Source organism: Penicillium hispanicum, assembly GCF_028827665.1.
Source record: "Penicillium hispanicum strain IBT 35686 chromosome Unknown utg000002l_segment0_segment0, whole genome shotgun sequence".
Taxonomy (NCBI): Eukaryota; Fungi; Ascomycota; class Eurotiomycetes; order Eurotiales; family Aspergillaceae; genus Penicillium; species Penicillium hispanicum.
In genome coordinates this window covers 1635592-1662906 of record NW_026623194.1, presented here as the reverse complement: position 1 = coordinate 1662906, position 27315 = coordinate 1635592, and the positions used below count along the sequence as shown (strand labels likewise).

The following is a 27315-nucleotide window of genomic DNA, read 5'->3' as shown; positions in this document are numbered from 1 at the left end:
TTGTTGGGTCTTTGACGCGGTACAGATGCACATGGTTAGATCATATAGGAACATCACAATCACAACGATTCCGCAGGCGCGCAAGGACCAGACCGTGTATAGTCTTCCAAGCTTCGACTCTTACGTAGATAATGCAAATCCTAGCGCTGGGCCGGGCATTGCTCATGCGTGTTGGGTTGCATGCATATCTGATGGGGGCAGCCGCTAGAACCGCTGCAGCTGGATGACAGGGTTCTTTAAAATCATGCCTATACTGCCTATACTCGCCCGAGCGAGAGTGAACCAATTGCAAATCCGATGATGTACAGATACGAGGTGATAGGGGCGGTTCCAGGTTGCGAGGCTGCGAATATGGAGCCCTCCGTATGGAAGCGCCTGTGGGGTTTTCTATCCAAAACCCCAGACGGAATAGTCTCGCTAGATATTCGGAAATACTGCATCATCGAGCTGGTGCGAGATAGGGTTTCCCCACTCAGCTAGTTACTGCCTGACCCTTGCAATTGAGTTGGTGTTCCTGGCCCCCAAAGTTCGTGGAGGTTATACTTGTATATACGTGCCCGAGGCTGCAGGATTGCCCCTAGTAGATCTAGTCGATCCACATAGGGTCCACAATGCAACCTTCTCGCATCGTTTACTTCTCTGGGTGGTTTGATAGATGAGGTATCCAAGTCGGCATCCCTCAGCCGCGCAAGATTACCCCGGGCTTCATACTGGGTGATTGCTTGGATCTGCGCGGGTGAATCTCGCGCTCCATGTAGTCAATCGTGCCTTGATTCCCACAAGGGGAAGCTGTCTCTGATGCGCAGGTAAATAGAAAAGAGATCCAATCACTAGACAGTCGTGATTGGTCGTATAATCTGACGGACTGCATGTTCGAATCCTCCGTTATCGTGGCGAAGGAAGAAGGAAGATCTGGCAGTGCCCCTCTTGGCCCCAGGGTGATGCGTGTCTATCTCGAAACTAGGAAAGCTCACATCTCCGTGGAGATTGGATCGTCTCAGAGGGCACGCGTACCACTGTGATATCAATGATTATCAGCACTAAGTTATACTCCAATTGGGGACCATACTTAGGAAGACAGTGTTCCCCACAGGAAACTGAGGAACCGAGACCTCTGCTCAAGCTCGTACCACTGCCATTTCATCCTCCATCTTCTATCATCTCGGTATACGGGCATTGCTACTCAGTCGGACTCGAAATTGGTCGGCTGGTGCGTAACAATGCATTTGAAACCAATCGTGATAGCCTCAATGGGTCAGTGACTCCAAGGCTCTTGCTACAGCAGAACTAATTCAGACCTCGCAGCTGTCATTGCCAGTGCATCACTTAACCGGAAGGACAACCTGCGTCCAAGGTCGATAGCCACTGGCTCGTCAAACGCTACAAGCTCCACAACCTCTTCGAGACAGTCCACGACCATTACATCGAGCGCTGGCACTACGCCGTCGGCCTCGAAGAGCACGAGTGAAAATCTTACCGCGACTTCTACACACAGAACCGTACGCACCGACTATGCCGCACTCTGCAAAGAGGGTTCGGTAACCACTGAAATGTGGGACCAGTTCAGTATGGATACTTGGCTTGGGTATCTGTAAGGGCCCAGAACCATTTGTGTGATCACGGATTTGATCCTGACCCTACGTAGTGCAAACGAGATGCCAAATACTGGAATCACAGCCATGGACTATATGCGAAACATCACGCCTGCATTGAATGCATTTGAATGCAATCCGTCAGTTGAATCAAAATGCCGTGGGTGGGCTCTTGCTGATCGTTGCCACGCTTTATTTTAGCGGAGAGGAATGCACTCTTCAAGCGGACGGAGATGGCTGCACCACGAAGGAACCATCATTAACCCCCATATACTGGGCGATCGATTGGTCGATTTATAATTTCATCCTCTGGATCAACGTCATGGATTCCGCGATCCTCAATGCTCAACTCGACTTCGCAACGACCGAAGACCTCTTGACGAGTTTCGTATCGGAAGACTACGGTGAACCGGTATGCTTCGTTGATCCCTTTCTCTCTTCCACTCGGTATCCGAAGAGCTCTTTCTAATTATACTGCATACGTAGGCGTCGTCGACATGGGAAAACTCCGCAATATCGGGGTCTCTCAGCGCCCTCAGCGCATTTATCACACTCGCCACGACGTTCATGGCAGGCCCCCTAGGCGCAGCAGTGGACACTCTCAAGCTGATCGGTGGTCTTGCCAGTCTGGGTAGTGCTGGGGCTACGATCGGCACGGGTGTCCTAGGAGCCATTATACACCAATCCGTTGAAATGTGAGTCCCACGAATCGAGCAAGATTGCCGATTGCAGCGAGGGCTAACACCAATGTGTTTCCAGCATGGAAAGGGAACTTAGAACGGCGGCGACTGCAGCAGAGTATGTGAACCAAACGGTAACTTCCATGAGACTCGCAGTTATCGGGATGGCGAACGATGCCTTGTATAGTCCCGCCTATAATCCCCCCGTGGTCTCTGATAACTACTACCAGAACCATACCGGGATCTTCAGCTGGCTCCAAGGTGGAGTCTTTGCGCAAGAGCCGCCGTCGAACACCGAGTTCAAGTTGACTGCCAAGGTCCTTGTCGCCATCTATGCGATTGCGGTCTCGAACATGTGGACCCAGCAGTTTGTCTATTTCGTGAACGCGTCGGATCTCTGGGACACCTCGTCAGGGACCACCTTTGCGAACATGAGCATTTCTCATAAGGATATGTCGAGGACTGTCATTGGCAAGGACACTATCATCGCGATCAAGCACACCGACGGCGCGGCCCCGGACCAGCCATATGATGCTGTTCCTGGCGTCAATGCCTTGGAACAGCTGGGCCTCACCCTGGCCATGATGTACGAATCTTCGGCCTGGGCACAAACCACAGGAAAAGGCTTCAATAGAACCTGGACTGGGTCCGAAAGCGTCAAGGCACTCACTGGCTACGATGGCGATGATTTAGATATTGATAATAGCTATGACAACGGACCGCCCAACGGCATCTTTGCAAATATCCCGGTCTGCCATCTCAAAGGGCTTATCATCCAAGGCAGAGACAACTGGGGGGAAAATCTTTGTGGCGATGAGGTGAGCACCCTAGTTCCCTTTCCCGCGTTTCGAGTCCGGCATTACTGACTGAGCTTTGTACTGCAGTGTCAATTCAAGCGAATCGTCAATGGAGCCTGTCCAGGGCAGACTGTGACGCTCAGCAATGGGACAGTCCAAAGCTTCCCGATTGATCTGTACAGTTACCACTGGAATCCGAAGCAATGAAGTTGCCAATGCCTAGGCATCATTTACTCCATTCCCGACGCGTGATGAATTTCTCTGCTGCAGCTGTGAGATATGATCTGATGAATAGTTGACCACGATTATTGCAATGCATCTCAATGAGTATATAGACCAGTAAATAACCGCATGAAACACTTTCCAGCCACGTATTATGCCTATGAACTGTGATCTTTTATCCTCAGTACCAGGCCTTCGCTCCAAACCACTCAACTTCAATCCCCTAAATGAACCACCTAATTGCCTCTCCACAACCGCCGACTCTCTCATTGTAACCCAATCCCTCCAGTCCATCTCAATCGCCGAGTGCGGGGTTGCTAAGAGGGCCAAACCAGCGCCAGCAAATCATGAGATCATCCCCGGATCTGTGACGACGCCCTAGGGAAGTGGAATGCTGTGATAGGTTGTTGTGGCTGGCGTGGCTGGCACTAAGCTGCAAGGAGACGGGGCGGGCTCTGCACTGGATCCTTCGGGATTAGCGGGTGTCAGGGATGCTATGTACACGTCTAGTATCGAGGCTAGAGAAGACGCTTCGCTGGGTAGATGAGAGGGAATGGAAGGTGTGGAATTGAACCCCTTGGCTGGAGAGAATGTTGGGGTATGTTGTTTTATGGGCGACTTTCAGGTGGCGCATTCCTTGAAGTCGTAGTTATACACTTGGCCACATATACATCCAGGTCATCTGGCAAGACATGGTGGTTCCAGGCCCCCTATTCTACCGATTGGATCTGGGTATCTGTTGGTGTAGGAGAATGTGCAAGGTGTTATTTCTCATGATAGCCCGATTAGCGGCTCATGATCGATGACCACACTCCTACGCAGGTACACTCCCGGACCATGTCATTCTTACCATCACATATCCAGAAGAAGACTTCATTCATTGCGATAATAACGATACAGAGATCAGATGCCCAGGGTAAAGTAGCCCTCAATCCAGGTCGGTCATGCCAGTCCATGGCGGCCAGAACATGACCAACATCCGGTAACAAAAGAAAGACTGCCGCAGCATCCGAGTCAATCCATAACCAGTACGGGGTAGAGATGACGGTACAGTTGTGAGGTAAAGGTAAGTGTGGAACGGGGTATTTGTCGTCAACTAGAGAAGCTGGGTGTATCCCATCCAGGTCGAGGCGTTCAAGTGTTCAGGTGTTTACGCGAGGCGTCTCAGGTAGCGCATCGTGAGATAGACGGCTGCCATGCTGGTGTACAAACCACCCCCGGCGGTGATCCAAACGGGTCTGTGGACACTGAACGAGGTGCGAAGGAAGTGAGCCTCCTTAGGAGGTTTCTCTCCTGGTCACCGTTAGTGAAATGCTTGCCTTGGGATACAGCCGAGTGAAAGGGATGCGTACCCTGCTGGAACAGCCGCTGGCGAAGGTTGTTCAGGCCCTGCCTGGAGCGGACTGGCAGCGTGGAGAGCTGCTGCATGATGGGACCGACGGGAGCAGACATGGTGAGAGTAATAAGAGAGATTGTTGATGAATATGAGCACAGGGGTGATGATCTGGTAGTGCAGAGTGGAGAGTAGGCGATGGATAGAATCTCGAAGGGCAATCCAGGAGAATACGAAGCGCCCCCCTGAACCCACGGATTATATAGTGCAAATCATCTGACAGCGGCATGCGGGGTTGGTGACAGAGAAGAGCTTGTACTTGGATACAGAGCGAGAAGCGCCATGGTGATTGGACACTGCAGACCAGTGACAAGGTGGCATCCGGGGTTGGAAAGACGGGGGTGGCAATAGGCGTTGAGTCCAGCCTGGCTGATGCTCGCGAGAGTGCGACTTGCACTATTCCAGGCCTCTTCACTTCAGAGGATCTGTGTCTCATCTATGTTCAGCTCTATGAGATATCTCCGATCAATACTGCCAGATGCCCATGTGTCCGGTGACAAGTAACCTAGCGATATAGCCTGATGGTGGATTGCGACCGGGGGTTCAGCGTGTGCGATGTCTAGAATAGCCCCTTCTGTCGGTTTCACCTCTCAGCGATTGGTTCCCAGACGATGCAGTTAGCCCGACCACAACAACGGTGTACATCATGACACATCGCGCGTGAGTGGTGGCAACTGGGCGCTTCCCCTGAGATCTTCCTGCCTAGCACTCTCGAGAGTAGGACCCGATGCTATGATGTTAGAGTCTAGATACTCCGGGTGGAGTCGCGGTCCCACTGGGAATATGAAATCCGGGGATGCATGATTTGGCGGGGTTAGCGTGCTCCACTATTGGCATTTCACTATATTTCAGTGGTTATCATTGCCTTGCAACCTTGCAAAGTTTCCTTTGGTCGTGCGGTCAGACTTTGATAGAAGATGCATTTGCAGACAAAGGACGTCGAGCGAAAGACACGAGTGGCGAAATGTACACCCTCCTGATACCTCTGGTAAGAAGGTGAGGGGTCCTTATAGTCCTTATATCAGGGAGACATGCTCTTCTGTCTTCTGGACTCCCAATACCAGTCCATATCTAATGGCCAACTGGGGTTGATTCCGATAGCTCCCAGTGTTGACTAATAGGCAAATCCATGATTAATGCTATCTCGATCTAGAGAGCGTCAATTTGAGGGACAGATCATACCTTGTCAAAGAATATCCCGACCAATAAGTATAAATATAGACCCCTGATACCGGGATGACGTTTTGTAACCAGCTCTATACTTTCATTCACAGATCGATGGCCTGGCCGATGAGCGACTCTCCTGTACTATTGACAGGCGAATCCAAGACCCCAGGATCGCAGATGAAATTATATGAATCGCAGCCTTCGTCCGCAATCAGGTCCTGAACGACGCAGGGTCAAGGCAGCCTCAAAAGGGAGTAACCGCATGCAGCACACACAGTATAGAGCGCCATTGATCAACAAATAGCTCCGGTCTGCCCAGGGGATTCGAAAGTTTCGAATCAGATGACTGAGGCAGAGTTGATCTCTGGAACATGGAGAAAGGATGAGTTGGCCACAGCAACCTGAAACCAAAACGCTTTTCGCGAGAGCTTTTGTGGTCATTCCCATCAAAGTCGGATCTTGGGAAACTCCTTACTAGGTGTCAACGTCAACCGGGTTTTCAGTCATATCCACATTCTAGACTTTGAACTCACCAAGGTTGCCTTAGCTGATCACAGGGATATGGTCCATCCACCAAGCGGTTACAATGTCTTTTCTATTTAAAAATCCGAGATGTACTATGTATGTTTGACAGTCGACCGTCTATAGGGCTGTTTTTAACAGAATCACCAGAATCAACCGGATGGGAAATGTGTATCCCGTCCAACACAAGGACGATGACGAGTCTCCAGCACTGCTCATGACAGTTCAGGCAGCAACGCCCATTGCCCTGGCGCGTTGCAAAGAGCTTGAACTTGAAACACAAATGCACCGAAAGGACACGAAAGTTTCTATGGTCTGTCGAATGGAACTGCAGCTATGAACAGCCAGACCTATCTAATACAGATGTGGACTGACAATGATATATACAAGCGGAAATCGACAAATGCACCGCTATTTCGTTTCACATAGGGCCATATCGATGCCAGACGGTACACGGCAAATACTGCGAGCGTCGTCTGGCATGGTTGTCCGGAGGACCTGGCGCACTTCTGTACCCACCTTCTCAATGGCATCGATCGCCCACAAGACATCGAGATGCTCGTATTCCTCAATCACTTTGGAGTGAACAACTCGCACATGTGGCTCGCGTCCACCTAGTAATCGACGCAAAAGACGGCGACCGTCAACAAGTCCATCAGATCCTCCAACCCAGAGTGCGAAGGGAGGCGTGTGGGGACCAAACCAAGGGTCGTCTCCACGACCCCCTAGGCAAGCATCTTGGGGATCATCGCCATGTTCAACACCGGTCTCGCGGCGACGCTCATCGTCCGCATCGTCCGCGGACAGGATGCAATGGTGCTTTGCGAAGCTCTCGCTGCCCAGCCACCACCTCATAGTTTCGGCACTGACATATACCGGGGCGAACTGAAACATGCGATGGCGCAGATCACGCTCCCATCGAGCATCGGACCAGCCGAACAGGAAGGAAAAGACAAAGTATGCCAGCGTGCCGTACACCTTGGGATGTGCAAGACGGCGCACCGTCATCATCAACGGAATAAACGAATGGATACCAAAAAAGAGGCGGAAGGCTCCGGGAGAGAGAACTCGTAGAAAGCGAAAATAGGGCTTGCTGACGAGAGGTCCCGCATATGCAGCCGGCGCAAGAGCGCAGAACACTGAGACGCGTTCTCCCAAGTCGGGCCGATGCTCTTTGGCGAGCGCCACGAAGGTTTCGGTCGTGCCTTGGGAGTGACACACAAGGCCCAGTTTCTCGAATCCTGTTTCGTAGAGTACACGTGAGGTAAGGGCTGCTAGATCGAGGGTGCCAAGATGGCGAATGTCCCACGACCACATGCGTGGGTCGGCCGTCGACAGTGTCGTATGCTCCGGGTGCAGCCCGCACCGATTGTTGCCCAGCCAGACGTCGTACCCAGATTTGCAAAGATAGAATGCAAGACTGTCATCGTCATTGGTACAATATGCACCCGCGCTTTGAAGCAATCCGTGAATGAGAAGGACGGGATATCGTGGATTAGGCCTAGATCGAGCCGAATCTGCCTTTCGCTGGCCAAAGACGGCAGGGCCACGTTCACGTCTTTGCTCCGGGGACAAGGCCGTATACTCTTGGGGATTGTAGACGTGCCACAGCGCGATTATGAATCCATCTTCTGTCTGGACGCGGAACGATTCGACATCGAGACCGACTCTCCGAGCGTAATAGCCGACGTCGCAGATAACCGGATCCTTGCCTCCTTCCCGTGCTGGGTACTCCTCCGGGCCTTGCTCCTCGTCCAGGTGCCTCTTCCGCTGTCGCATATCCCATTGTCGATCAGACTGTGCTCTTGCCCGCCTGCGAGCCTCCTCCTCTGCGTGAAAAACCCTCCGTGAATGGCGGCGTGGGCCGGCACAGCATGAAGCCGCTGTCGTGAGTGCTGAGCCAGCCGTGCAGACAAGTGCGCCGATAAATATAACCGTGAGAAAGGCTAAAGACAGGAGGAACGAGATCGATCGAATGGCATAATACTGGAGGTTGCGTGCGAGCGTTGGGGGGCCATAAGCTGGTAGCGGTGGAAAGAGTGGGTTGTCACACGAGTTGACTGGAAGGACGAGGTCGCGAGGGCGCCCATGCTTCTCGGGGACATAAACAAGGCCCTCGGATCGTGTTGCTCGGTGCTGAGGCTGGAGAGAAGACGAAGGGTCGTGGTTGTCATCGGAGGCTAGGAGAATTGACTGGACTGGAGATTTATCTGTCTCCGTAGGCACCGACGCCCCGAAAGTTTCCAGGGGAATGGTGACCGACATGGTCGTAGGATCAAGTCGTCATCGATTCACTAGAACGCATCGCGAAGCCTCCACGACGAGACTTAAGCGAATCGGGAAACGAGCGTTGCAAGAGCAGGAATGTCTCCCCGCAGCTGCCGGTTTAAGTCAGACATCCACCAAGATATTCTAGAGTCTCTGGGAGGACAGGCCGACTAACAAGATAATAAGAATCAACAAGTCTGCATTGCTGAACTGCCCAAATTAGTGGATCAATTTAAGGGGCCAAGGATGATTAATCAACACGTAGGAAAAACTAATACACGAAACTCCACCAATCCTCCATACTGATTCCGACAGCAATCCACTGCAAAGGGGGTGCCCTATGTGTAGAAAGCTTTGTCTCTGACGCCTTTTTCCCCCCCTTCCTCTCTCCCCAGTGCATTCGACCTTTCAGTTCTGCCCTGACTCACCATCACTCTCCAGTGTGAGTCTTTTTGGTTGAAGTTTTCTTGCCCGCATGAAGGCAGATTCCTTGCTGAAGACAATAGTTGGGTCGAAAACGACCTCATTGAGATCACAGCCTTCTTTCTTGAAATCAGCATATAAGTTCGACGCCCAAAAATGACCGACTGATTGAAGACCTGGCCTTGCGGCGGGGGCTACTGTGTCGAGAGTAAAATATCGAGCAGTCTTTTGGCACCCATGGCACTTGATTCGAGGATTGACGTAGCGTGGGGGCTCTTCTCGAGTATATCGAGGACGGAAGTCTTCTTGTTTGTGCCCGCAGCTCCTGCACTCGATTTGAACTGTCCTAGGAAGTGAACCTAGTCTATCCCCATGGCAATAAAGAATGGCAAGCCGGTCTGACCGCCCCTGTCTCTTTGGGGGAGCCTCTAAGGAGCCTTTGCTAGCTCGTATATAAGGCTGGGGACCATATGGCACGAGGCTGACCTTCCCTTTGCACCCTGGGAGACCACACCCGTGGGTTTCCAGCGTGAGCACAATGTATCTTTCCAGGTCAGCCGTTGTTTGCAACGGCTGGGATCATCTAGAACCCTCTCATGACAGACACTGCACTTCCTAGAAATTGTCTTATTCCTGCGGATGCCTTGTTCCCTCACAACTTCTCTTCTCGGATGTGTAATTTTGGCAACATATAACATGCTGACTGCCATTGCGAGATCACCGATGTAGGAGCTTTGATAAGATCCAAATGGAAGCGTATTTTTCTTCTGGCCATGAAGAAGAAGAAAAACTCTCTCAAGTTCAACCCCGCTGGATATTGGGTTGCCTATATACAAATTAATGATTTATTTGCCATTCTCAGCAAACTTCCTACCACTTAATTAGGAATTGAATACTGGAGTGGATAGTCAGTTGAAAATGTCATGTCTGTCTCATTCAAGAGTATATATAGTTATCCCATCGATTATATATATACGCAAGCGCAATAGTTATATCCAGCACAGCATCGACAAGAACAACACATAATCACAACCCATCCAACATATCCAATCAACGCTGATTCAGCCTAAACCTCCGTCTTCGCAAGCGACTCCAGATGAGTCGCCTGCTCGCCACTGCGCTTCTCATTGGCCTCCGTCTCCAGCTGCGCCAGCGTACCCCGGCGCGAAGCCGCGACATCGCGGACATCAGCATAGTGCACAGAGGGCACGAAGGAAGTCGACTTCCACGCCACGGACACCTTGGAGTAGAGCTCGTCGACTTGCTCCAGCGACAGACCCTTGGTCTCGTAGACGCAGGCGTAGACGAAGACGACGCCGACAAGACAGAAGCCGCCCCAGATGAAAAACACCTTGGACTGGAGGTCGGCATTGCCGGGCCCGCTGTCGACCATGTAGGGGGTGGCGTAGGCAATGGCCCAGTTGAGCAGCCAGTTGGTGGCGGTGGTGATGGACAGACACTTGGCGCGGGCCTTGAGCGGGAAGAGCTCGCCGGTGACGACCCAGGCGACGGGGCCCCAGGAGCAGGCAAAGAAGAAGATGTACACGCACACGAAGGCGATGAGCACCTTGTTGGCGACGGTGGAGCTGACGGCGGTGCCGACGGCGGCGACGATCAGCTGCGAGACGCACATGCCGACGGCACCGAAGAGGAGCAGCGGGCGCCGACCCCATTTCTCGACCATGTAGAGGCCTGGGAAGGTGGAGACAACGTTGATGATGTTGGTGATCAGGGTGACCACGAAGGAGTTCTCGATGCCGGAGTTCTGGAAGAAGGTGGTGCCGTAGTAGACTGTGGACAGCAGGAATTAGCATCTGTGCAGGCGTTCGGTGAGGAATGAATGGATGGGGACGTACAGATGAAGTTGACGCCGACAAGCTGCTGCAAGGCCTGGACGGCACAGCCGGTGGCAAGACGTTTTCCAATGGAACCACGCATGATCTCCAAGTAGGTAGCCTTGCCCAGACGGAGCTCGTACTCGTGGTTGGCTTGGATCTCGGAGAGTTCCTCCACGATGGCAGCATCATTGATGTCGATGCGACGAAGACGTGCGAGCGCTTTGGCAGCGGCCTCATGCTTGTCTTGTTTAATGAGGAACCGAGGAGTCTCCGGCAGGACGATCATTCCGGCGACCAGGATGATGGCCCATGCAAACTGGACTGCGACGGGGATGCGGTAGCAGCCGGTGTCATTGCGGTTCTTGGTCGAGTTGTTGACGATGGAAGCCAGGAGCAGACCAACTGTAATGGCCAGCTGGTAGGCGCCAACTATGGTGCCACGAATCCACTTGGGCGCCGTCTCAGACTGGTAGAGAGGAACTAGAATATGGGGTGTCAGCAACAAGACTCGGTGCAGTCCCGTACCAGAAATACTTACCAGTCGCAGACAGCAGACCAACACCCAGACCAGCAAAGAACCGACCAGCGACAAAGAGGGGAATGGAGGTGGCTGCGGTTTGCAGAATTACTCCAAAGCAGAAGACGAAGCTATCAAGGATCATGGCCAGGCGACGGCCAAAGGTGTCGGCCATCGGGGCGGCAGCCAAGGCACCAAAGAAGGTACCGGCAGAGAGCAGGGAAACAATCATCGAGGATTGCGAGGAGGTCACGTCGGGAAGATTATCCTTAGGGTTGACATGACCGGTCGAGAACAGCTCCCGCCAGTATTTCATGGCAAGAATGCCGCTAATCGTGCCGGTGTCATATCTGGAAGCGCAGGTTAGCCTGGGTTTATCAGACGGGCGACAAGGAGAAGCGATATTCATACCCAAAGAGAACACCACCAAAGGCAACAAACAGACCGATCGCGATGGCCGGACCGGCCGAGCCGACAGCATCGTCTGGTTTCTTCAGACCGAAGCCCATTGCGGATAGAGCTAGTAGAGGAGAACAATAGTAGATGGGATGGGTATATCAGTCGACGAAGGAACGAGAGCCCGCACAGCAGACCACGCTCGAATAAGTAGATAAGGAAATAGAGCAGGATCTAACAGCCCAAAGGAAAATAAACAGAGGGACCACGAGTCCTTTTGTACTCCACCGGCGCCATCAACCACGAGGAAAGCCGGAAATCCCAGAAAGTTCACAAGATCAGCCACTGCCCAGAAAACGCCGAAACCAGAAAGCGCAGCTGGGGATCCGTACCCCGTGCCTCCATGTTTTTTACCCTGTGTATGGGGTTAGGGTTGGGGGTACGACGTGTGGGGGAATTCGACGAGCCCATGCGGCCGCGGCCGAGGATAGAGTGGACCAGGAACGATTGTCTTAGCCAGTCACGGTCGCCGTTGGACGTCCGAGCAGATTAACTCTTCCGTCTGGACCATGGGCGAACCGAAAGGTTCTCGAAGAGGGATGGCCAAGGCCAGGAGATGGGATCGGCAGTCCAGCCACGTCTGCGATATTGCCTGGTTTCAGGTGTGCCATGGAATAATCTGCTGGACTAGGCAAATGGAGACACCGGTTCTACACATGGAGAATGTCATGAGGGAGTGGAATATGGGGAAGAAGGGGAATTGTGAGGTGACCCCGACAGTTGCAAACGGGGGCGTGAAGGATGCCGAATGCGTGTCAGCGCTGATCAGCGAGCCGCATTGGGGAAACACCAGACGGGCATCCCTTGTTGGCCCGACGCGCTGACACTTCAGTCATTCGAGTCATAGCGTGGTGGCAACAGCTAGTGCAATCTAGCGAGCAGATTCCTCCAAGGTTGTCAACAGTCGTTTAGGGCAGTGCCAGCATCTACGCCGTAGAGCAGGGAAAGTTCCCCATCTCCGTTCTCCGGATTTGCCCTCCACACCCCAGAGTATTTCCCCGTACACATGCCACCCCGGAATTCAGAATCTGGTCGAGACACCGGTCGACTGCGCTAGATTTGGTCCATCACCAACGCTCGGCACGGCCAAGACATGAGAATGGGAACGTCGGGACACCGAGTCCCCGGTACGGGCTCGTTAGGGGGTCCTTTGGCGTTTCGCTATCTCACCGAGGCCAGATTGAGCCGTGCTGGTGGCGACTCGGCTGTCTTTTCTCGGGCCTGGAAAGTTGTGGCGGTTGGACTGGCGTATCCACTGCGATGCAGGGCCGACTTGGTATTGCACCTGGCTGTATCTACTGTGCCACTGATTGCGACCCTGCGTGCAGACTCATGTAGACCACATCTTCCATGGATGAGACAAGCATCGTGACATGTCTATCACACAGAACAGGCCGACGTAGCCACTTCGACACTTTTGACTCTCGTATTGTCAGTAAAAGTGCAACCCCGGCCGCGTCCGCAGGGCTTGGCTAAAGCCTAAACACCAACTGCGGGATTTTCCCGTGTCGCGGATTGGACGGCCAACCCGACGGGGTCCCGAGATTTGCCCGGGCTCGGGGAATCCTGGAAAGATCAAGAGTCTGGGGGACTGATGGAATTGGGGCTGAGTATAGATTCCAGTCTCCCCGCAGTCAGTGCGGCGGATGGTTGCAGGATGGAGTCCGGGGTTGCGTGGAGATTGCATTGGAATTGCTCGGTGAGACGAAAGGAGTGCGCCCATCTCGTCATCGTCCAGTCATGGTGACCAGGTCGAATGCTGGGCGGATGTCATTGGCAGACCCAAAATGCATGTCTATCAAGTATGTCTATACACTATACGCGCTGAACCGCACATTACCAGCTACCAGCGCCAGATCAAAAAGAAATACACGGGCAACACCACCGCGGCGACGGTCTTCATCGACTGAAACATGACTGCGAGGACGAGCAGGGCTTTGGGGCGGGGGCTGGTGGCCCGAGCTGGCCGATAGACACCCTTGTCCTTCGCGTTGGTCGAGATATCCTCTTGATCTAGACCCCAATGAGCGTGGTGGGCATTTTTGGCGCCAGGGTAGCGGGAAGAGGCGGTGATTCCACCGCGGCTGGCGAGACCGTGGGAAGATGATAAGGTGGAGCTGGACGTACCGGAGGTTTGGTACTGGTGACGTGGAGGGTAGGCACGGCGTTCAGAGAGAGGAAGAACCGCGCCATTGGAGGCTGGCTCTAGAGCAAAGAGGACATGGTACAGGGCATGGACAAAGAGAATGGCCGCGCTTAGAGCAAGGATGGATCCGTAGTGAATGAAGATACCGAGCTGATCGGGAAGGAGGCAGAGGTGGTTTTGAATCGTCGGTGGTGATCCGGTCTGAAGAGACGCGCCGGTTTCTGGATCAATCGGATTCCACAGACTGGTCAGTACAAAGCCAGGGCGTCGGACACCCATTGCCCATGAAAGACTCTTGACGGTGATCTCTTTGGGAGAGCCGTTGAACTCGCGATGGGAAACCTCGCAGTAGTCGTGGTCATCGCCGGAGTAGACCTGAACGACATTCGGACCTGCTTTGGAAACCACCTCCGCTGAGATAGTTTGTGTGAGCACATTTTGATACTGGTATCCACCGGCAATCTTGAGCGAGTTCGGCTCGTCTTCTTCCAGGTCCCCGTTGGAAGACGGTGGGTAGCGTTCTCGAAGAGGGCCGCAGGGGGTGGCGGCCTTTCGATACAGTGGAACATGCGTGAGAAGAATCGTAGGAAATCTAGCAGGCTGAGGCGAGGGGATATCATGGACGGCATTCTCGAGTGCATCGACAACGCGATACTGGAACTTGATGTCTTCGGACTTGCCTTGTAGCATCCTAAGCTCGTCCGTTTCAGCCTTTGCCTTGGATTCTGGCATCTTCGCCAGGAAATCTCCCGCATCTTTCCAGATCGGCCGGGGAAGAAGCTCCCCGTTGCGGGCGCTGCTACTGGAGCTGCCAGTCACAGGGTCAGGCTGGTCCATCGCACTAAGGGAGACAGTGTCCACAGAGACAAAGGTGTGGTTGCCAATGACATCTACCCGGTTGCTATCACCGAAGTAGCTGTGGAAGCGATCACGAACCGGCTCCTGGATGCCGTTGCCAAATCCCAAGTCATGATTGCCCGGCAGGCTGGCAAGAAGCTTGCGTCCTCGGCCATCAATCCCGGCATTATTCCGCTGAAGCCATGGGTCCAGAAAGATGTTCATGAACCGAGCATATTCCTTCTTCCAGAAAGGATCTTTAATATGCTTGTAGCGCTCCTCGGGACTGGTCGTGGTGGTGGTAGCCCACTCCCTACCGCCGTCGAAAAGGTCACCGAGAAATAAAACCGAGTCCGGCAACAAATTCTCTTGTATAGAAGCAAACGATCGTCGGAGATATTGATCTGTATATTGGACCGTTAGGGTCGAGAGGGGCCACGGTCGACCGGGGTAAGTGTGGGGATCAACGAGTTGTGGGTCAGCGACGAAGGCGACATGATGCGGCGTAGCACCTTGAGGCTGGAAAGAAGGCTGAAGTGAGCAATTGTCCCGTATTTCCATCCAACGCGAGCGCAAAAAGATTATAGTAGACATACCCATCGCTCCCAGCTCTCCCAAACACAGGCATCTATGCTTTCTTGGAAAACAGTCCGCTCCCCCCATCGAAGCGTAAACACCCACAGTAGAATGACAGCATTAACGACCGTGAATATGCGTTTCAACACCAGTTTCGCAAAGCTCGGAATATCACGTCTACCCTGTGGCCTCGCCGCGGCGATGCCCTCCGCGAGAAGTTGTTGTGCAGGACCCGGTAGCCCATCCCACGCGCGATTGGCCAAGCTCGTCGATTGTGAAGAAGCGCCGGATGTAAACAAAGGAAGGGAAGAAGCGCCCGTGCTGCGTGGATAGGCGTAGCTCATGGTTGGCTCGCCCGTTAGCTACCTGGGGTGAGATAGTTTTGGCTCGACCCCGGTCGAGACGGTGGTGACAATCAACAAAAGGAACGACGCTGCATGCTCCGTAGAACCGAATAAAAAGATGGAGGAGTGTATATAAAAGGAAAAATGTCGAGAAGAGAAATCCCAATTCTTAGTTCATGGTGGTTGCAGTCTTTGGATCAAGGGGCGCCGCGGGCATTCGGCGACGTGTCGATCATCGGCCAGATGGGTCACGTGGTGGATGGCAGAGTCCAAATGGAGACGTTGATCAACGTGAGACCCGAGGCTGAAAATGCCCAATTTCATGATTACAGTAGTACCGTGCGATAATACAATGATAACGGCCAGAAAGACTACCAAGATCCGACTCTACGCGAGCGAGCGCTATTTCCAGTCGGCACATCAATCTGCCGGATCGGGACTAGTCAGAATAGATAAAAATAGGGCACGATGAATAGTCGGATAACAGACTGAGTCGGACGCCAGGAAAAGAGAGATCGAGTGCCATGCCAAGGTTAGCTTCAAGACAGCTCTTCCATCGTGAATCAACATCGCTTCTAGGGATCCATTTAATTGAAATCCAGACCGGTGATAAAATGGGAGTGACCGTAGTCCACGTCAAAATGGACGAAGAGAGAGAATACATGGGCATATGCAGGAACACTTATGGATAGGATAAGAGAATAACAAGGAACCGCCGTGTAACATATTAGGGTGCAGGGAGCGAGCGCATTAACAAATCAAGTCGACTTTTTGGGGCAACACTGGTCGCCGCGGCCGCAGTTGTCATCACATTCTAGAAGGCAAGCCTCTGCATCGCCGTCGCGCACACTAGTGGCGCCACTGCTAGCATTGGTATCATCCGTGGTGGCTCGAGAAGATGAGGGCTGGGCGGGGCCGTGACCATCTTCCGTGTCACTTTCGGGGGCAAACTCGGGCTGGATGGTGGACGAGTGGATGCCGTAGGCGTGGAGACACCGTCGAACCTGGCGGGCGAGCCGCATGTATCGTTCAGAACCCTCGCCCTTGATCTCGGTGTCGACCTGGATGTGAATTGAGGCCACGAGCTTGGTGTCATTCAGCTGCCACACGTGAAGGTGGTGGGATCCAATGACGCCGCGCAGTCCTTCAATATCCTCCTTGATGTGATCAATGCTCATGCCGGGAGGCACGGCCTGCAGTAGGATGCGAGAGGCAGCTTTGCACAGGGGAATGGCAGAGGCCAATATTATCACTGTGATCACGAGAGAGATGCCAGGGTCCACGTAAAATCGCCAGTCGTAGTGGGTCAACCAGATGATCAGAGCAGATACAATCACGCCAATATTGCCCAGAGCGTCGCCCATGACATGCAGGAAGACACCCCGCATGTTAAGGTCGTGGCCGTGGCCGGCCTTTTGGCCCTTCGGCTTGGGCTGGGCATGATTGTGTCCTTTATGAACATCCTCATCGTGGTGCTGATGGGGCGGAGCTTTGAAGGGGCCACCGTTCTCATCGGTGTAATTAAAGGCACGATCACGGTTGCGTAGAAGGCCCGAACGCTCTGTAGGGGTTTCGTCCTCGCGTGCATCTGAGTCTGAGGATGGCTCATCGTACGAGTCACGACTCGCCGCAATGATGTCCTGTCGCATAGTTGCCGGGTGGGCATAGATATTATCCTCCACGCTCCCAAAGCCTCGTCCCGTCGAAGTGCTGTATCTCCTTGAGCCGCGGCTCTGGGCATCGCCACCGCGGTTGCGACGAGGGGATGCTATATCAGTGGCGGCGTGAGGAAGGGCCTGCTGCTCGGGGCTGCCGGGGTGCCCATTGCCAATGAGATGCTCGTCCTCGGCAGCCGCGTGGCTGTGCTCGTGGTCGTGATAACCGGCCTCTATATCGTCGTGGTCCTCCGCTCCGGCACCATGGTTATGGCCATGGCCGTGCGAGTGATCGTGGAATAGGACGAGACCCAGGATGTTGGACAGAAGCCCAAAGCAGCCGACAATACACACCAACTTGGGGTTTTGTACTTCCTGGGGTTCCACCAATCGCTGAATCGCCTCTAGGAAGATCGACATACAAAGGGCGACCAGGAACACGCCATTGACCAGCGCACCGAGAGTTTCCGCTCGCTGCCACTATATCCGTCCCAATTCATTGTCAGATCGTATTCGCATCAACAGTCCGTCATCAATCGGGTCACTCACGCCATAGGTGTACATCTTGGAGCTGGTGCCTTGATTGGCGACCTTGACAGCCCACAATCCCACACATAACGATAGGACATCATTGAGCTGAGGTATTCATCAGACTACAGTCGAAGGAAGACGTTGAGCGCTTGCGTGACACAGGGCACGTACCATATGAAAGGAGTCGGCGACCAAGGCAAGTGAATGGACGGCATAACCTGGAGGTTTGGGCACGATCGTCAGTACAATCCAGTACGTTTGGTCATTGGCAATCGAGAGGCCAACCTGTGATCAATTCTAGGAGGAAGAACGCGGTGTCGATGACCAGCAGGATGATAATCCTGTTGGTCTTGGAGAGCCCCATGGCGACGGTGGCGGCTCGTGTGCGGTGCGCTCAGTCGCTCAGGTCTCCGCAAGTGAGAAACAAGGGATGACAGCTGAGGTTGTTACAAAGTCACCGTCGAGGGGAGAGGATGAGAAGAGGCGAGAGGCGAGAGGTGAGAGGGGAAATTTTGCGACGCAAGCAATAGCGTCGCAGGTGGAGAAGCGAAGCCGAAGCAGCGTGACGCCAGTGGAGTCGAACCACAACGGCCAGGCGGAATCGACTCCGATCGGGTCCGGAGTGGCGTTGTGCTTGTCCTCTTGCTTCTACACAACTTCGACTTCGGTTTCTCTTTTCGCTCTTGACTGTTTTTCTTTTCTCTTTCTTTGGCTCTTTCACTCTTTGCTGCAGCCCATGAACATCCTGTCAGCAACTTCCATCCCCAGGTATGCCAACCAGGCGATCTTCCATTGTATGCACCTGCTCACCCCACTAAGCACTGATCGGCCCAGCCCTGTACACCAGCCAATCGAGTCCAGGCCTACTCGCTGGCGATTCATACGCCTCTCTCCACCTCTAAGTCTCTTTGAAACCGTTAGCCGAGACATGCAGCCTCGCATCGACCCGACATGTCCTGGTTTGTTCCACAACATCCCTGATTCTTGTGGCGTCCTAGGTTGCATCCGAGTTCTTTTTCATATCTCCCGTTCAATGACTCGTGGAGAAGCAATATCCAAGCATTTTCAGCACTCGGTCACTCTTGGACACTGTAGTTGGTCCTCCAAGACAAAGAATTTCAAATCTCTCTGCACCGCTAGCAGCAAATGACTAAATCCACTGCGCTAGAATGTACGCGATCAATCGCGAGCGTAACAGATTCGCTTTGGCCCGCAAGCTATGGTGAAGACCCACGCCCACCGATCTTGGCACGCCGAGTTCGCAGGACGCGACTGGTGATGCGACGATATTTTTCAGTGCCTCCAGCAGGCTCGCTATTCATCATTAGCGAGCTCAAATTATCCTGCCCATGGCAGTTGCTTTATAAAAGACACTATATTTATTCATGGCTGTGAGGTCAACCAACACAGTTCCTCTTCAGTCAAGCCTGACAAAAACGCGGCCACTGCCCAGGAAGAAGAGAACCTGAACCAGCAGGTGAATATTCTCGGGTATCCACCGAGGTAAATATGTGTCTCTTCATCCTGCCTATTTGTACATGTTGCCACAACTCCAAAAAGACGACAAGAGAGTATTCACTCACATAAGTCTAGCGATAACTCATCACCGTCTCCTGCTCCATCGATGAACCTGTTGTCCATGGTCCCTTATATTGTCCACCTGAGAGAAATCCCTGCCACAGCCATCCTTCATGGCGGGCACGGTCTGTCTTGCTGGAAAATCTCCCCGCCTTGGACTGCGGCAAGCCCTCGTGCCGACAGAAACTATGTCTGCTATGGCATTTCAAGTGTGGAAGAGGGTCTGCGATGTGCAGTGTCAATGGGCACAGTGCCAGTAGCCAGGGTTGATTGGGATACCATAATGTATCATGTCGGCTGGATCGGAGGCTGCTGAGGAGTGACAGCTTGAGCCATCAAGCCATTAAGCCATCAAAGAAGCAACATATAGCAGAGCACAGAGATATGTAGTACCTTTCCAGGGTTGTGCCTGCCATGTCTACAGCAAACACACCTGTACTTGCCCCCCCTCGCCTCCACTTCTCTTCTGCCTTGACATATCCAGATCCCTCTGTATTATAGCGTAGCAGCATATAAGCCGACTGCTTGTCCAGTTTGGGTATCCAGTCTAAGTCTATCCCCTATCTGAATTGACCCTCGTGCCTATAGGGATTTGAAGGAAGTTTTGTGAGTACCTGACGCAAAGATTCCTTGGGACACACCAGGTTCAATCACCCCGCCCCCGCTTCATCGCGTTCACCTAGAGAGGACAAGGACATCGTCGGGCGACAGGCGGAGGAAGCAATAGATGACTCCCTTCAACAGCCGGCGGATTAGTGCTCGCAGGGGTGACGGCCTACGCCGGTGCGGTTGGCGGCGAGGGGCCGGGCAAAAGCGCCTCCGCGGCCGTAGTTGGTGCAGAAGGTTCTGCACTCGCCAGCATGGCGCTCGCTATGTGCAGCGCTGAGTCAATATTAGCGGGAGCATCATATATTTGGGGAGAAATACTCACAGGTCAGACACGGTGGTTGCGTTGAAAGAGAAAAGAAGTATGTTAAATTACTAACCGAAGCAATTTATGTCAGAAATGTCCAGGTACCTATCACCCCATTGACTGTCTCGCTTAGCTTGATCATTTTCTCTATGCTCCCTGCTATAGTAGGCGTATCGCATCTATATTTTGTCAACTTAAAACGCGGTAGCAAAATAGCATCCTAGTAGTCGCTGGTTTGAGATCGGTCAAGAAACATATTTACTTCCCAACGCCCTTGAACAAACTATTTATCTCACAACGGTCTCACCCATACTGATCTCCAACCAGACTGTTTATCAGGATAAACCCCAAAGCTGGAAAGGAACCATTAGCAAGCCTACAAACCCACTTGGCTCGTGGGATTACTCGGCATATTTTGTCTACCAGTAAACTACACTCCCTCGAAATTCACGCAACCCAGATCGACGCCAGCGACATAGGGTATCTCCAGTCTGACCGGTTTTCTTTGAGCCACTAGGACCGACGTTTCTGGAGACGTACCCAATTGATACTACCAAAAGTACGACTGTCGGCAGATATATTGCCCTCGTCCAGTCTGGGATGATTGTCTCAAGGATAGTTGAGAATTGACGAGGAGCCTTGGAGTGGTCTGGGTGGAGACGAGGAGCGTATCTTCGAAGTCGCAGCCAGAGACTATGGAGACAAGCTACAATATTGGCAAGAAGAGCAAAATGATCCATACTATCCGGGTGACGCCATCACTTGTATATCCACCATCTTATCGAAGCTCCAAGACAAGGTCGTCCTGAGTCGGCTCCCGGCGCGTCCTTCCTAGCACCTTTGTTGCCAACTTTCGTAATTCCGTCTGCTGTCTTGGTATGGAGGACAAATTCATATCGTTGTCCAGACCCGATTTGAATGATATCTGTTTAAGCTGGTTCGGTATAGCGGCTATCAGCAGCTATGATTGTGAGATTGTCGTGGTCCTCGAATCCAAACACTAGAGGGCTAAGAGCGACTCCGCCAACTACGCGCATGCGGTAGGTCTGATCAAGCTTGACTTTAATGATCTCTGGTTCGCAGGGTCCTTGAACCGAGTAATCTGGTTTCGCGTATGGCGTGGACGTTAAGGTTTCGTTTGCTTCACGCGCAGGGTAGTTCTTTCCATTCACAAGGACAGAAGCTGCCTCGCCAGGCCTAGAAAGGAAAGAGACATGAGAATATGAAGTCTCTGGGAATTGGGAGTTTCGCTGTAGATGCTCGATAAACTTACCAGGAAAAGTTCGCAAGAGGGGCCGTCACACCATCGACGACCATCTTGTCGGTGTAATTGAACAGCTCCGAGAGGAACATCACTTTCTCGTCGTCATAATGATAAGGGACGTTTCCACTCGCTTCCTTTCAGGTTTTCGACTATCACCACACTGCCATAGCCGCTTCGCAGGACTAGCCAGGACCCACTTGCAGAGCAGACCACTCACCGGCGTCATGATTGTGTTAGTCATGCTTGAGATAGCAGGGCTCTTGACATTTCCCCTCATCCCTTTAGACTTCTGCTGTGACTATTTCCACACGGCCGTACCTCGTCGTTGATTAATTGCAAACCAGGATCGAACAATTTCGCAATGTCGACCCCGAAGTCTGCCGTCTTGTCGCGGAATGCTCCGGCCCCTCCACCCTTTCTTTCTCAAGCTATCCTCATGGGTGATTTCCTCTTTTGTTCCGGTCAAATTGGCAGCAGACCAGATACCGGAGCACTTGTCCAGGGCTCTATCCAGGATCGCACGGTAGACTGATCCTTTCTCGTCGGCATTCAAACATGGCTAAGACAAAACTGCAGCGGCAAATCTTCTCCAACCTACGGTCCGTCTTGGAGGCAGGTGGAACCAGTCTTGAGAACGTCGTCAAGTGCAATATTTACCTCACCAGTATGTCGGACTTCGCCGCGGTCAACGAGGTCTACGCAACTGTTTTTGAGAAGCCGATGCCGGTATTTACTGATAAGACGAACCCACTGCATGGGAAAGCTGACCGATCGGTATAGGCACGGACTTGTGTTTGCGTCAAAGAGTTGCCCATGGGAACAGATGTCGAAATTGAATGTATTGCCGGGATTGGCAGGAAGGGAAGCAAGCTCTAGTTGTGACCTGTGACCGTAGCTCTTGGTCAGGGATGGCTTCTATACGCACAAATCATCCCATACCAAAAAAACACCTTGACCATCTTTCCATCTGCAGGTTGCGATTCTTGCCAGGTCGGCTTGATGCTGAATTCTGACCGGGGTTGGTATGGATTGCTAGCCAGGGGATCTCCAACTTTGACGTGTTCGCAGGAAGCCTGGTTCCTCGCATCCGTATATACTAGACAGGGCATTGAAGGAGAACCTATAGGTTAATCCAATAATTGCTCGATAGATCCCTAGGTAGTGTGAAATTACCTCGGTAATCACTCAAGATTTATGCAGCTGCATTCGCCAGGGAGGCCACAGTGAAAACGTACTTGGCCTGATTTATCAATGGAATGATCACACTGAGCGAGCACAAGCATTGAATCTACAGGCATCGGTGGGCCTGATGAGATGCCGAGGTTCGTGAGCCTATCAGACGCTGCCGCGCCAGCAATCTTCCCAACGACCCACAATGCAAATCGTCGGGTTGTTCCCAACAAATGCACAGTTGCTACCCCGGATGAACTGCCTTATCGGGCTGCTTAGCGCCGCGGACTGTCAGCTCGGATTTTCTCTTTTTCGCGATGGCCGGATTTATAGCTAGCGGCATGCACAGAAGCGTCCGGCCCATTTCTGTTCTCAGCTGGGCCTCCTGGCTATCCTGAACTCGCTGCTCCACCCTCTCGTGGCATCCATGGCTCCACAACCGCGGCCATTCCCCGGCTTCACCGCGGTATCTGATCGCGTCTACCTTCGCGATGGCCACGAGAAGACCAAACCGTCTCCGGCCGACGAGCCCACCTCCGTTGTGATTTTCGGCTGGGGCGACGGGATGCCGAAGCACGTCTCCAAGTATGCCGACGGCTTCCATGAGCTTTTCCCGTCGGCCAGGATCATCGCGGTTCTGTCCGGCACCTTCCAGGCCTCCAACCAACCGCTCGAGTCCCGCGTGCAAGCCATGATGCCCGTCGTGGACCTGATCTTCCCCACGCCCACCGGCAGCGGCGACGGCGAGGAGCGCGTGCTCCTCCACGCCATGTCCAACACCGGCGGGATCTTCCTCGGCGCGACTGTCGTGGCCTACCAGCGACGACACGGCGCGGACAAGACGTTCCCCCACAAACTGCTCGTGTGCGACTCGACGCCTGGCGGTCTGGACTTTGCCTCTCAGGTGGGTCGCTGGTCGCATGCGATGGCGGTAGGGACCTCCAAGCACTTCCCGTGGCCCTTTATCATCACACAGGGCCTCTGGTACGCCTTCCTCTGGGCGAATTGGGCCTGGGAACGTGTGCGCGGCGCTGAACCGTCCGGCGTCTGGGCGACCCGCGTCTTGAACGATCACACCATCACCTCCCCCAATTCCAGCCGACTCTATCTCTACTCCAAGGAGGATGAGATTATCTGGTGGGAGGATCTGGAGGCGAACGTGGCCCAGGTGCGAGCCTTGGGATACCCGGCCGAGGTGGAAATATTCCATGGCTCACCGCATGTCGGACATATGAGGATGCATCCGGAGCAGTACTGGAATAGGATCTTGAGCTCGTGGAAAGCTGCACTGACGGAACACTAGATTCGGGGTTCTGTGAATTGAGTGAATAGACTGCAAAGACTCTAGACGGTAGATTATTATGCTGAAGACATGGTGGAACATACATGGAACCAATCAACGAAGTCATGAAAGAACCGAAACTAGCATCGCAGTAATCATCAGTATGTGTTGATAGCTGTAAATTCCACCCTTCCGGCCGATGAGTAGCCTTGCGGTTGTCCGTATGGTGCGATTGAGCATGAATGTGTAGCAGATGTGTTGACTGATGGTAATAGTTAGCCCTATGGCCGCGGGCACCTACATGGCGACGTAGTTTAGTTCCAAGGCCAGTGGGAAACAGGATCAATACAGATGGAATGTGTGGAGTTCCACCTATGGAATTTCAATCATTACTATTATCGTAGCAGTACCAAGTTCTTGCCGGCGGACACGATAGGTCACCGATCTAGCCACAGAGCGAGGTAATGTCCTCTGGCACATACGACCTCATGATATGGATCAGATCGGGAAGACTGATCCAATCGAGCTTGCCATGAATAGTCTCCACCGGCTGGCCGCTGTACAGAACACGCGCGTAGAAGGCGTTGTGCTTTGCATCGGTTTTCCTACAAGAAATCAGTCATCTATGCATGGTCCGTGGGCGACCAGTGGCAACCTACCAGATTTCAAAGGCAATATTAGATCCCATGGCAGGCCAGCGGAGAGCATTGATGCCCAAGGATCCCAGAATTGGGCCTAGGTCACCATCGTGAATGAATATGTGACTGTAGTCGAGGGACGAAGTTCCGTTCTGGACCGCCTCCAGACGAGCGAGAATCTCGCCAATAAAAAGCCCCTCTACCACCTGGATATACTTGGTGACGTACGGGTTGGTGCGCCAGTAGTAGTTCCACTCCCAGTCACCAGCCCGGAACACCTCATCGGCCATCGCCGTGGTCACGCACGCAGAGGAGTTTGAGACGCTGCATGGCAGTTCATAGCCATTGCACAGACGGGCCTGGAAGTTGTCGGAGAAATGGTCAAAGGTGTTCTGCCACGAGCTCGAGGTGGCGCCCAGCATAGAACCCAGTTGTGAGCGAAGCTCTTTGGTGACTGTGAGATGCTCCTTCCACTCGGTCGTGGATTGCAGCTGGGTCAGGGTAGAGCCGACCGCGCTGCACGAGTACCCTTCGTTGACCGTGTCGACCGAGGATACCATTTGGTGCAATGGCAAAGCCCCATCGTACTCGGGCCAGACGCCGCGAAGAACGGCACCAGCGCTGCCCTGAGTGAGGGCAGAGTTACTCGATCGAAACCAGACGCGATCGTTCGGCTTCGCTGGGATGAGGCCGAGCTTTTCGCCGTAGACCTTCCACAGGTCCTTGCCGTGCTGGTACCCGTCCTGGATCCCCCCAATAGTGATCTGCGGGTATTGACACGTCCCATTCACTCCTGGTGTGAAGGGATTGGTCAGGTCCTGGTACGTCTGCGCGTACATTGGCATGGGTTGAATGCCGCTCTCACTGTTCAGACCCGCATAGAGATACGGCCGAACTGGATCGCACTCATATGGTTGATTCTAGTCGAAAATTATCAGCCGAGTCTCTCCAACGTGGGCTCAGTGGGGCTTGTCACCTACCTCTCCACCAGGAAGGATGTTGTATGGTGAGCGCCGCTGATGGCGTTGCAGGTACTCGAGGTAAACAAGGCCTCCCTTGACTGAACCATTGGCGATTGGCCCGGGCAGCTTATACTCCTGAATGCGCGGGTGTGGCATGGAGCAGTAATCATAGGTCCCATACGGACGGCCCTCTGTTGGACCAGTGGTTCGCGCCCTGTAGATGCCACCGTAGGTCCCAATAGAGCCATTGGAGATGTATGCGGTTTGGTTCAGCGTCGGCGGATAGAAGGTATCAAGGGGCGTCAGGCCCAAGACAGGAGCCGCAGCCCCAAGCACGAGACTGGCAGCGAAGCCGTGCATGATGAAGCGAATGTGAGAGGAAGAAAGTGGAAGTCATTCAGCGCGCTGACAAGCACAGCTTTTCAAGCGCGCGACGTCGACTTGAACGAGCGCAGAGCCGGCAACAGGGGAAGCGGTCGCGCCAACCAAACTCGAACTCCACTCGGCGCAGCCAGTGGTCGCATCGCCTGCACTACACGTGGAGAACAACGCTTCTAAGATATTGAGATGTGTAACTGAGTGGACTGCGTAGTTAACAGGTGCCCACTTCGAAAATGACGCCGTTCACTCTCACTATTGGTGTCATCTTCCGTCTGTTCACCTGCACCATCCTCAGGAGCCCGCCGCTCATCTATACCTTCTCCATCAGGTACGCTCTAGATCATGTCCATGATATCTTCGCACTTCCTCCTCAACCCCTCAGGTAGGGTGTCCGATTCCACGCTGATACGATGTAATGTAGTGCTTGTACCATGCTAAGCACGTCAATAATGTCAAGAACTTGCGCATCCTGAATCCCTTCCAGGAGTGTCTCCGGTCGTGAGCTGACCGATGCGCCTCTCTATGTCCTTCATGTCCCGATTTCAAGGCCGATTCCTAGCATCGGGGTACCTGCATGGCATCCTCGTACTGCTGCGGCCGGGCTAGCAGGTAACACCGATATAAATGACTGCACTGCCCTTGCAAATATATTTGGAGCCGCAACACAAGGACATTCTCCGAGTGGATATGGGCCATGAGACGTCCATATCACCTGGTTGCGGTCGATCACGAGCACTTGGCCATATATTTCCTGCGCGATACATGGCACTTGGTCACGGAGCATCGTAGAAGACCGTTTGGGATCCTAAACCAGCGCATCTGGAGCCACCGGAAGCATCTTCGCGGGAAGCAAACTCGGGCTTCTGATCTGTGACCACATATGAAGGTTCCTGGCTGTGAACTGCGCTGTTGACTGCCGTCTGATACGAGAGAAAACAGTTCAGGCATCCTGTGTTCGACGATTTCCTGATAGCATTATCTCCGGTGCCAACCTTCCACATGATACTATACGCCTAGGTCGATGGTATAACCATGATTGAAAGAATTCTGGTTTGTCATGTGTCAGGTTGTTCGTACGAGAGTTGGTGCAGCCGAGGGGTACAACTGGATCGTTTGTACCTGTTCTTGGGAGATGATCATTGCACCCAGATTGAAGTTTTATA

The 27315-nt window shown here is 53.1% G+C and overlaps 10 protein-coding genes across 10 annotated transcripts; 3 read left to right on the top strand and 7 right to left on the bottom strand.

The window, feature by feature from the left end:
• Window positions 1-1914: 1914 nt before the first annotated feature.
• On the top strand, window positions 1915-3138 carry N7459_002328 (uncharacterized protein; the record flags this gene model as incomplete). The annotated part of the gene is made up of 3 exons (XM_056941513.1): window positions 1915-2004; window positions 2079-2287; window positions 2352-3138. 3 exons carry the CDS (start codon window positions 1915-1917, stop codon window positions 3136-3138), a joined length of 1086 nt encoding a protein of 361 aa, XP_056803368.1.
• A 1303-nt stretch (window positions 3139-4441) lies between these two features.
• N7459_002327 (uncharacterized protein) lies at window positions 4442-4743 on the bottom strand (the record flags this gene model as incomplete). The annotated part of the gene is made up of 2 exons (XM_056941512.1): window positions 4442-4584; window positions 4644-4743. The coding sequence occupies 2 exons, from the start codon at window positions 4741-4743 to the stop codon at window positions 4442-4444; spliced, it is 243 nt and encodes an 80-aa protein (XP_056803367.1).
• Window positions 4744-6784: 2041 nt separating this feature from the next.
• On the bottom strand, window positions 6785-8638 carry N7459_002326 (putative ab-hydrolase associated lipase; the record flags this gene model as incomplete). Its single annotated transcript, XM_056941511.1, has 1 exon — window positions 6785-8638. One exon carries the CDS (start codon window positions 8636-8638, stop codon window positions 6785-6787), a length of 1854 nt encoding a protein of 617 aa, XP_056803366.1.
• Window positions 8639-10130: 1492 nt separating this feature from the next.
• Window positions 10131-11928, bottom strand: N7459_002325 (sugar porter family MFS transporter; the record flags this gene model as incomplete). Its single annotated transcript, XM_056941510.1, has 4 exons — window positions 10131-10855; window positions 10921-11382; window positions 11441-11769; window positions 11831-11928. 4 exons carry the CDS (start codon window positions 11926-11928, stop codon window positions 10131-10133), a joined length of 1614 nt encoding a protein of 537 aa, XP_056803365.1.
• A 1790-nt stretch (window positions 11929-13718) lies between these two features.
• Window positions 13719-15778, bottom strand: N7459_002324 (putative manganese ion homeostasis (Fr); the record flags this gene model as incomplete). The annotated part of the gene is made up of 2 exons (XM_056941509.1): window positions 13719-15389; window positions 15455-15778. 2 exons carry the CDS (start codon window positions 15776-15778, stop codon window positions 13719-13721), a joined length of 1995 nt encoding a protein of 664 aa, XP_056803364.1.
• Window positions 15779-16536: 758 nt separating this feature from the next.
• On the bottom strand, window positions 16537-18328 carry N7459_002323 (cation diffusion facilitator family transporter; the record flags this gene model as incomplete). The annotated part of the gene is made up of 4 exons (XM_056941508.1): window positions 16537-17913; window positions 17983-18069; window positions 18136-18182; window positions 18250-18328. 4 exons carry the CDS (start codon window positions 18326-18328, stop codon window positions 16537-16539), a joined length of 1590 nt encoding a protein of 529 aa, XP_056803363.1.
• A 3056-nt stretch (window positions 18329-21384) lies between these two features.
• On the bottom strand, window positions 21385-21808 carry N7459_002322 (uncharacterized protein; the record flags this gene model as incomplete). Its single annotated transcript, XM_056941507.1, has 2 exons — window positions 21385-21652; window positions 21729-21808. 2 exons carry the CDS (start codon window positions 21806-21808, stop codon window positions 21385-21387), a joined length of 348 nt encoding a protein of 115 aa, XP_056803362.1.
• Window positions 21809-22080: 272 nt separating this feature from the next.
• Window positions 22081-22595, top strand: N7459_002321 (uncharacterized protein; the record flags this gene model as incomplete). Its single annotated transcript, XM_056941506.1, has 3 exons — window positions 22081-22242; window positions 22296-22445; window positions 22500-22595. 3 exons carry the CDS (start codon window positions 22081-22083, stop codon window positions 22593-22595), a joined length of 408 nt encoding a protein of 135 aa, XP_056803361.1.
• Window positions 22596-23316: 721 nt separating this feature from the next.
• Window positions 23317-24192, top strand: N7459_002320 (TMEM53 family protein; the record flags this gene model as incomplete). Its single annotated transcript, XM_056941505.1, has 1 exon — window positions 23317-24192. One exon carries the CDS (start codon window positions 23317-23319, stop codon window positions 24190-24192), a length of 876 nt encoding a protein of 291 aa, XP_056803360.1.
• A 424-nt stretch (window positions 24193-24616) lies between these two features.
• Window positions 24617-26131, bottom strand: N7459_002319 (histidine phosphatase family protein; the record flags this gene model as incomplete). Its single annotated transcript, XM_056941504.1, has 3 exons — window positions 24617-24776; window positions 24831-25729; window positions 25790-26131. The coding sequence occupies 3 exons, from the start codon at window positions 26129-26131 to the stop codon at window positions 24617-24619; spliced, it is 1401 nt and encodes a 466-aa protein (XP_056803359.1).
• Between the last annotated feature and the right edge of the window lie 1184 nt (window positions 26132-27315).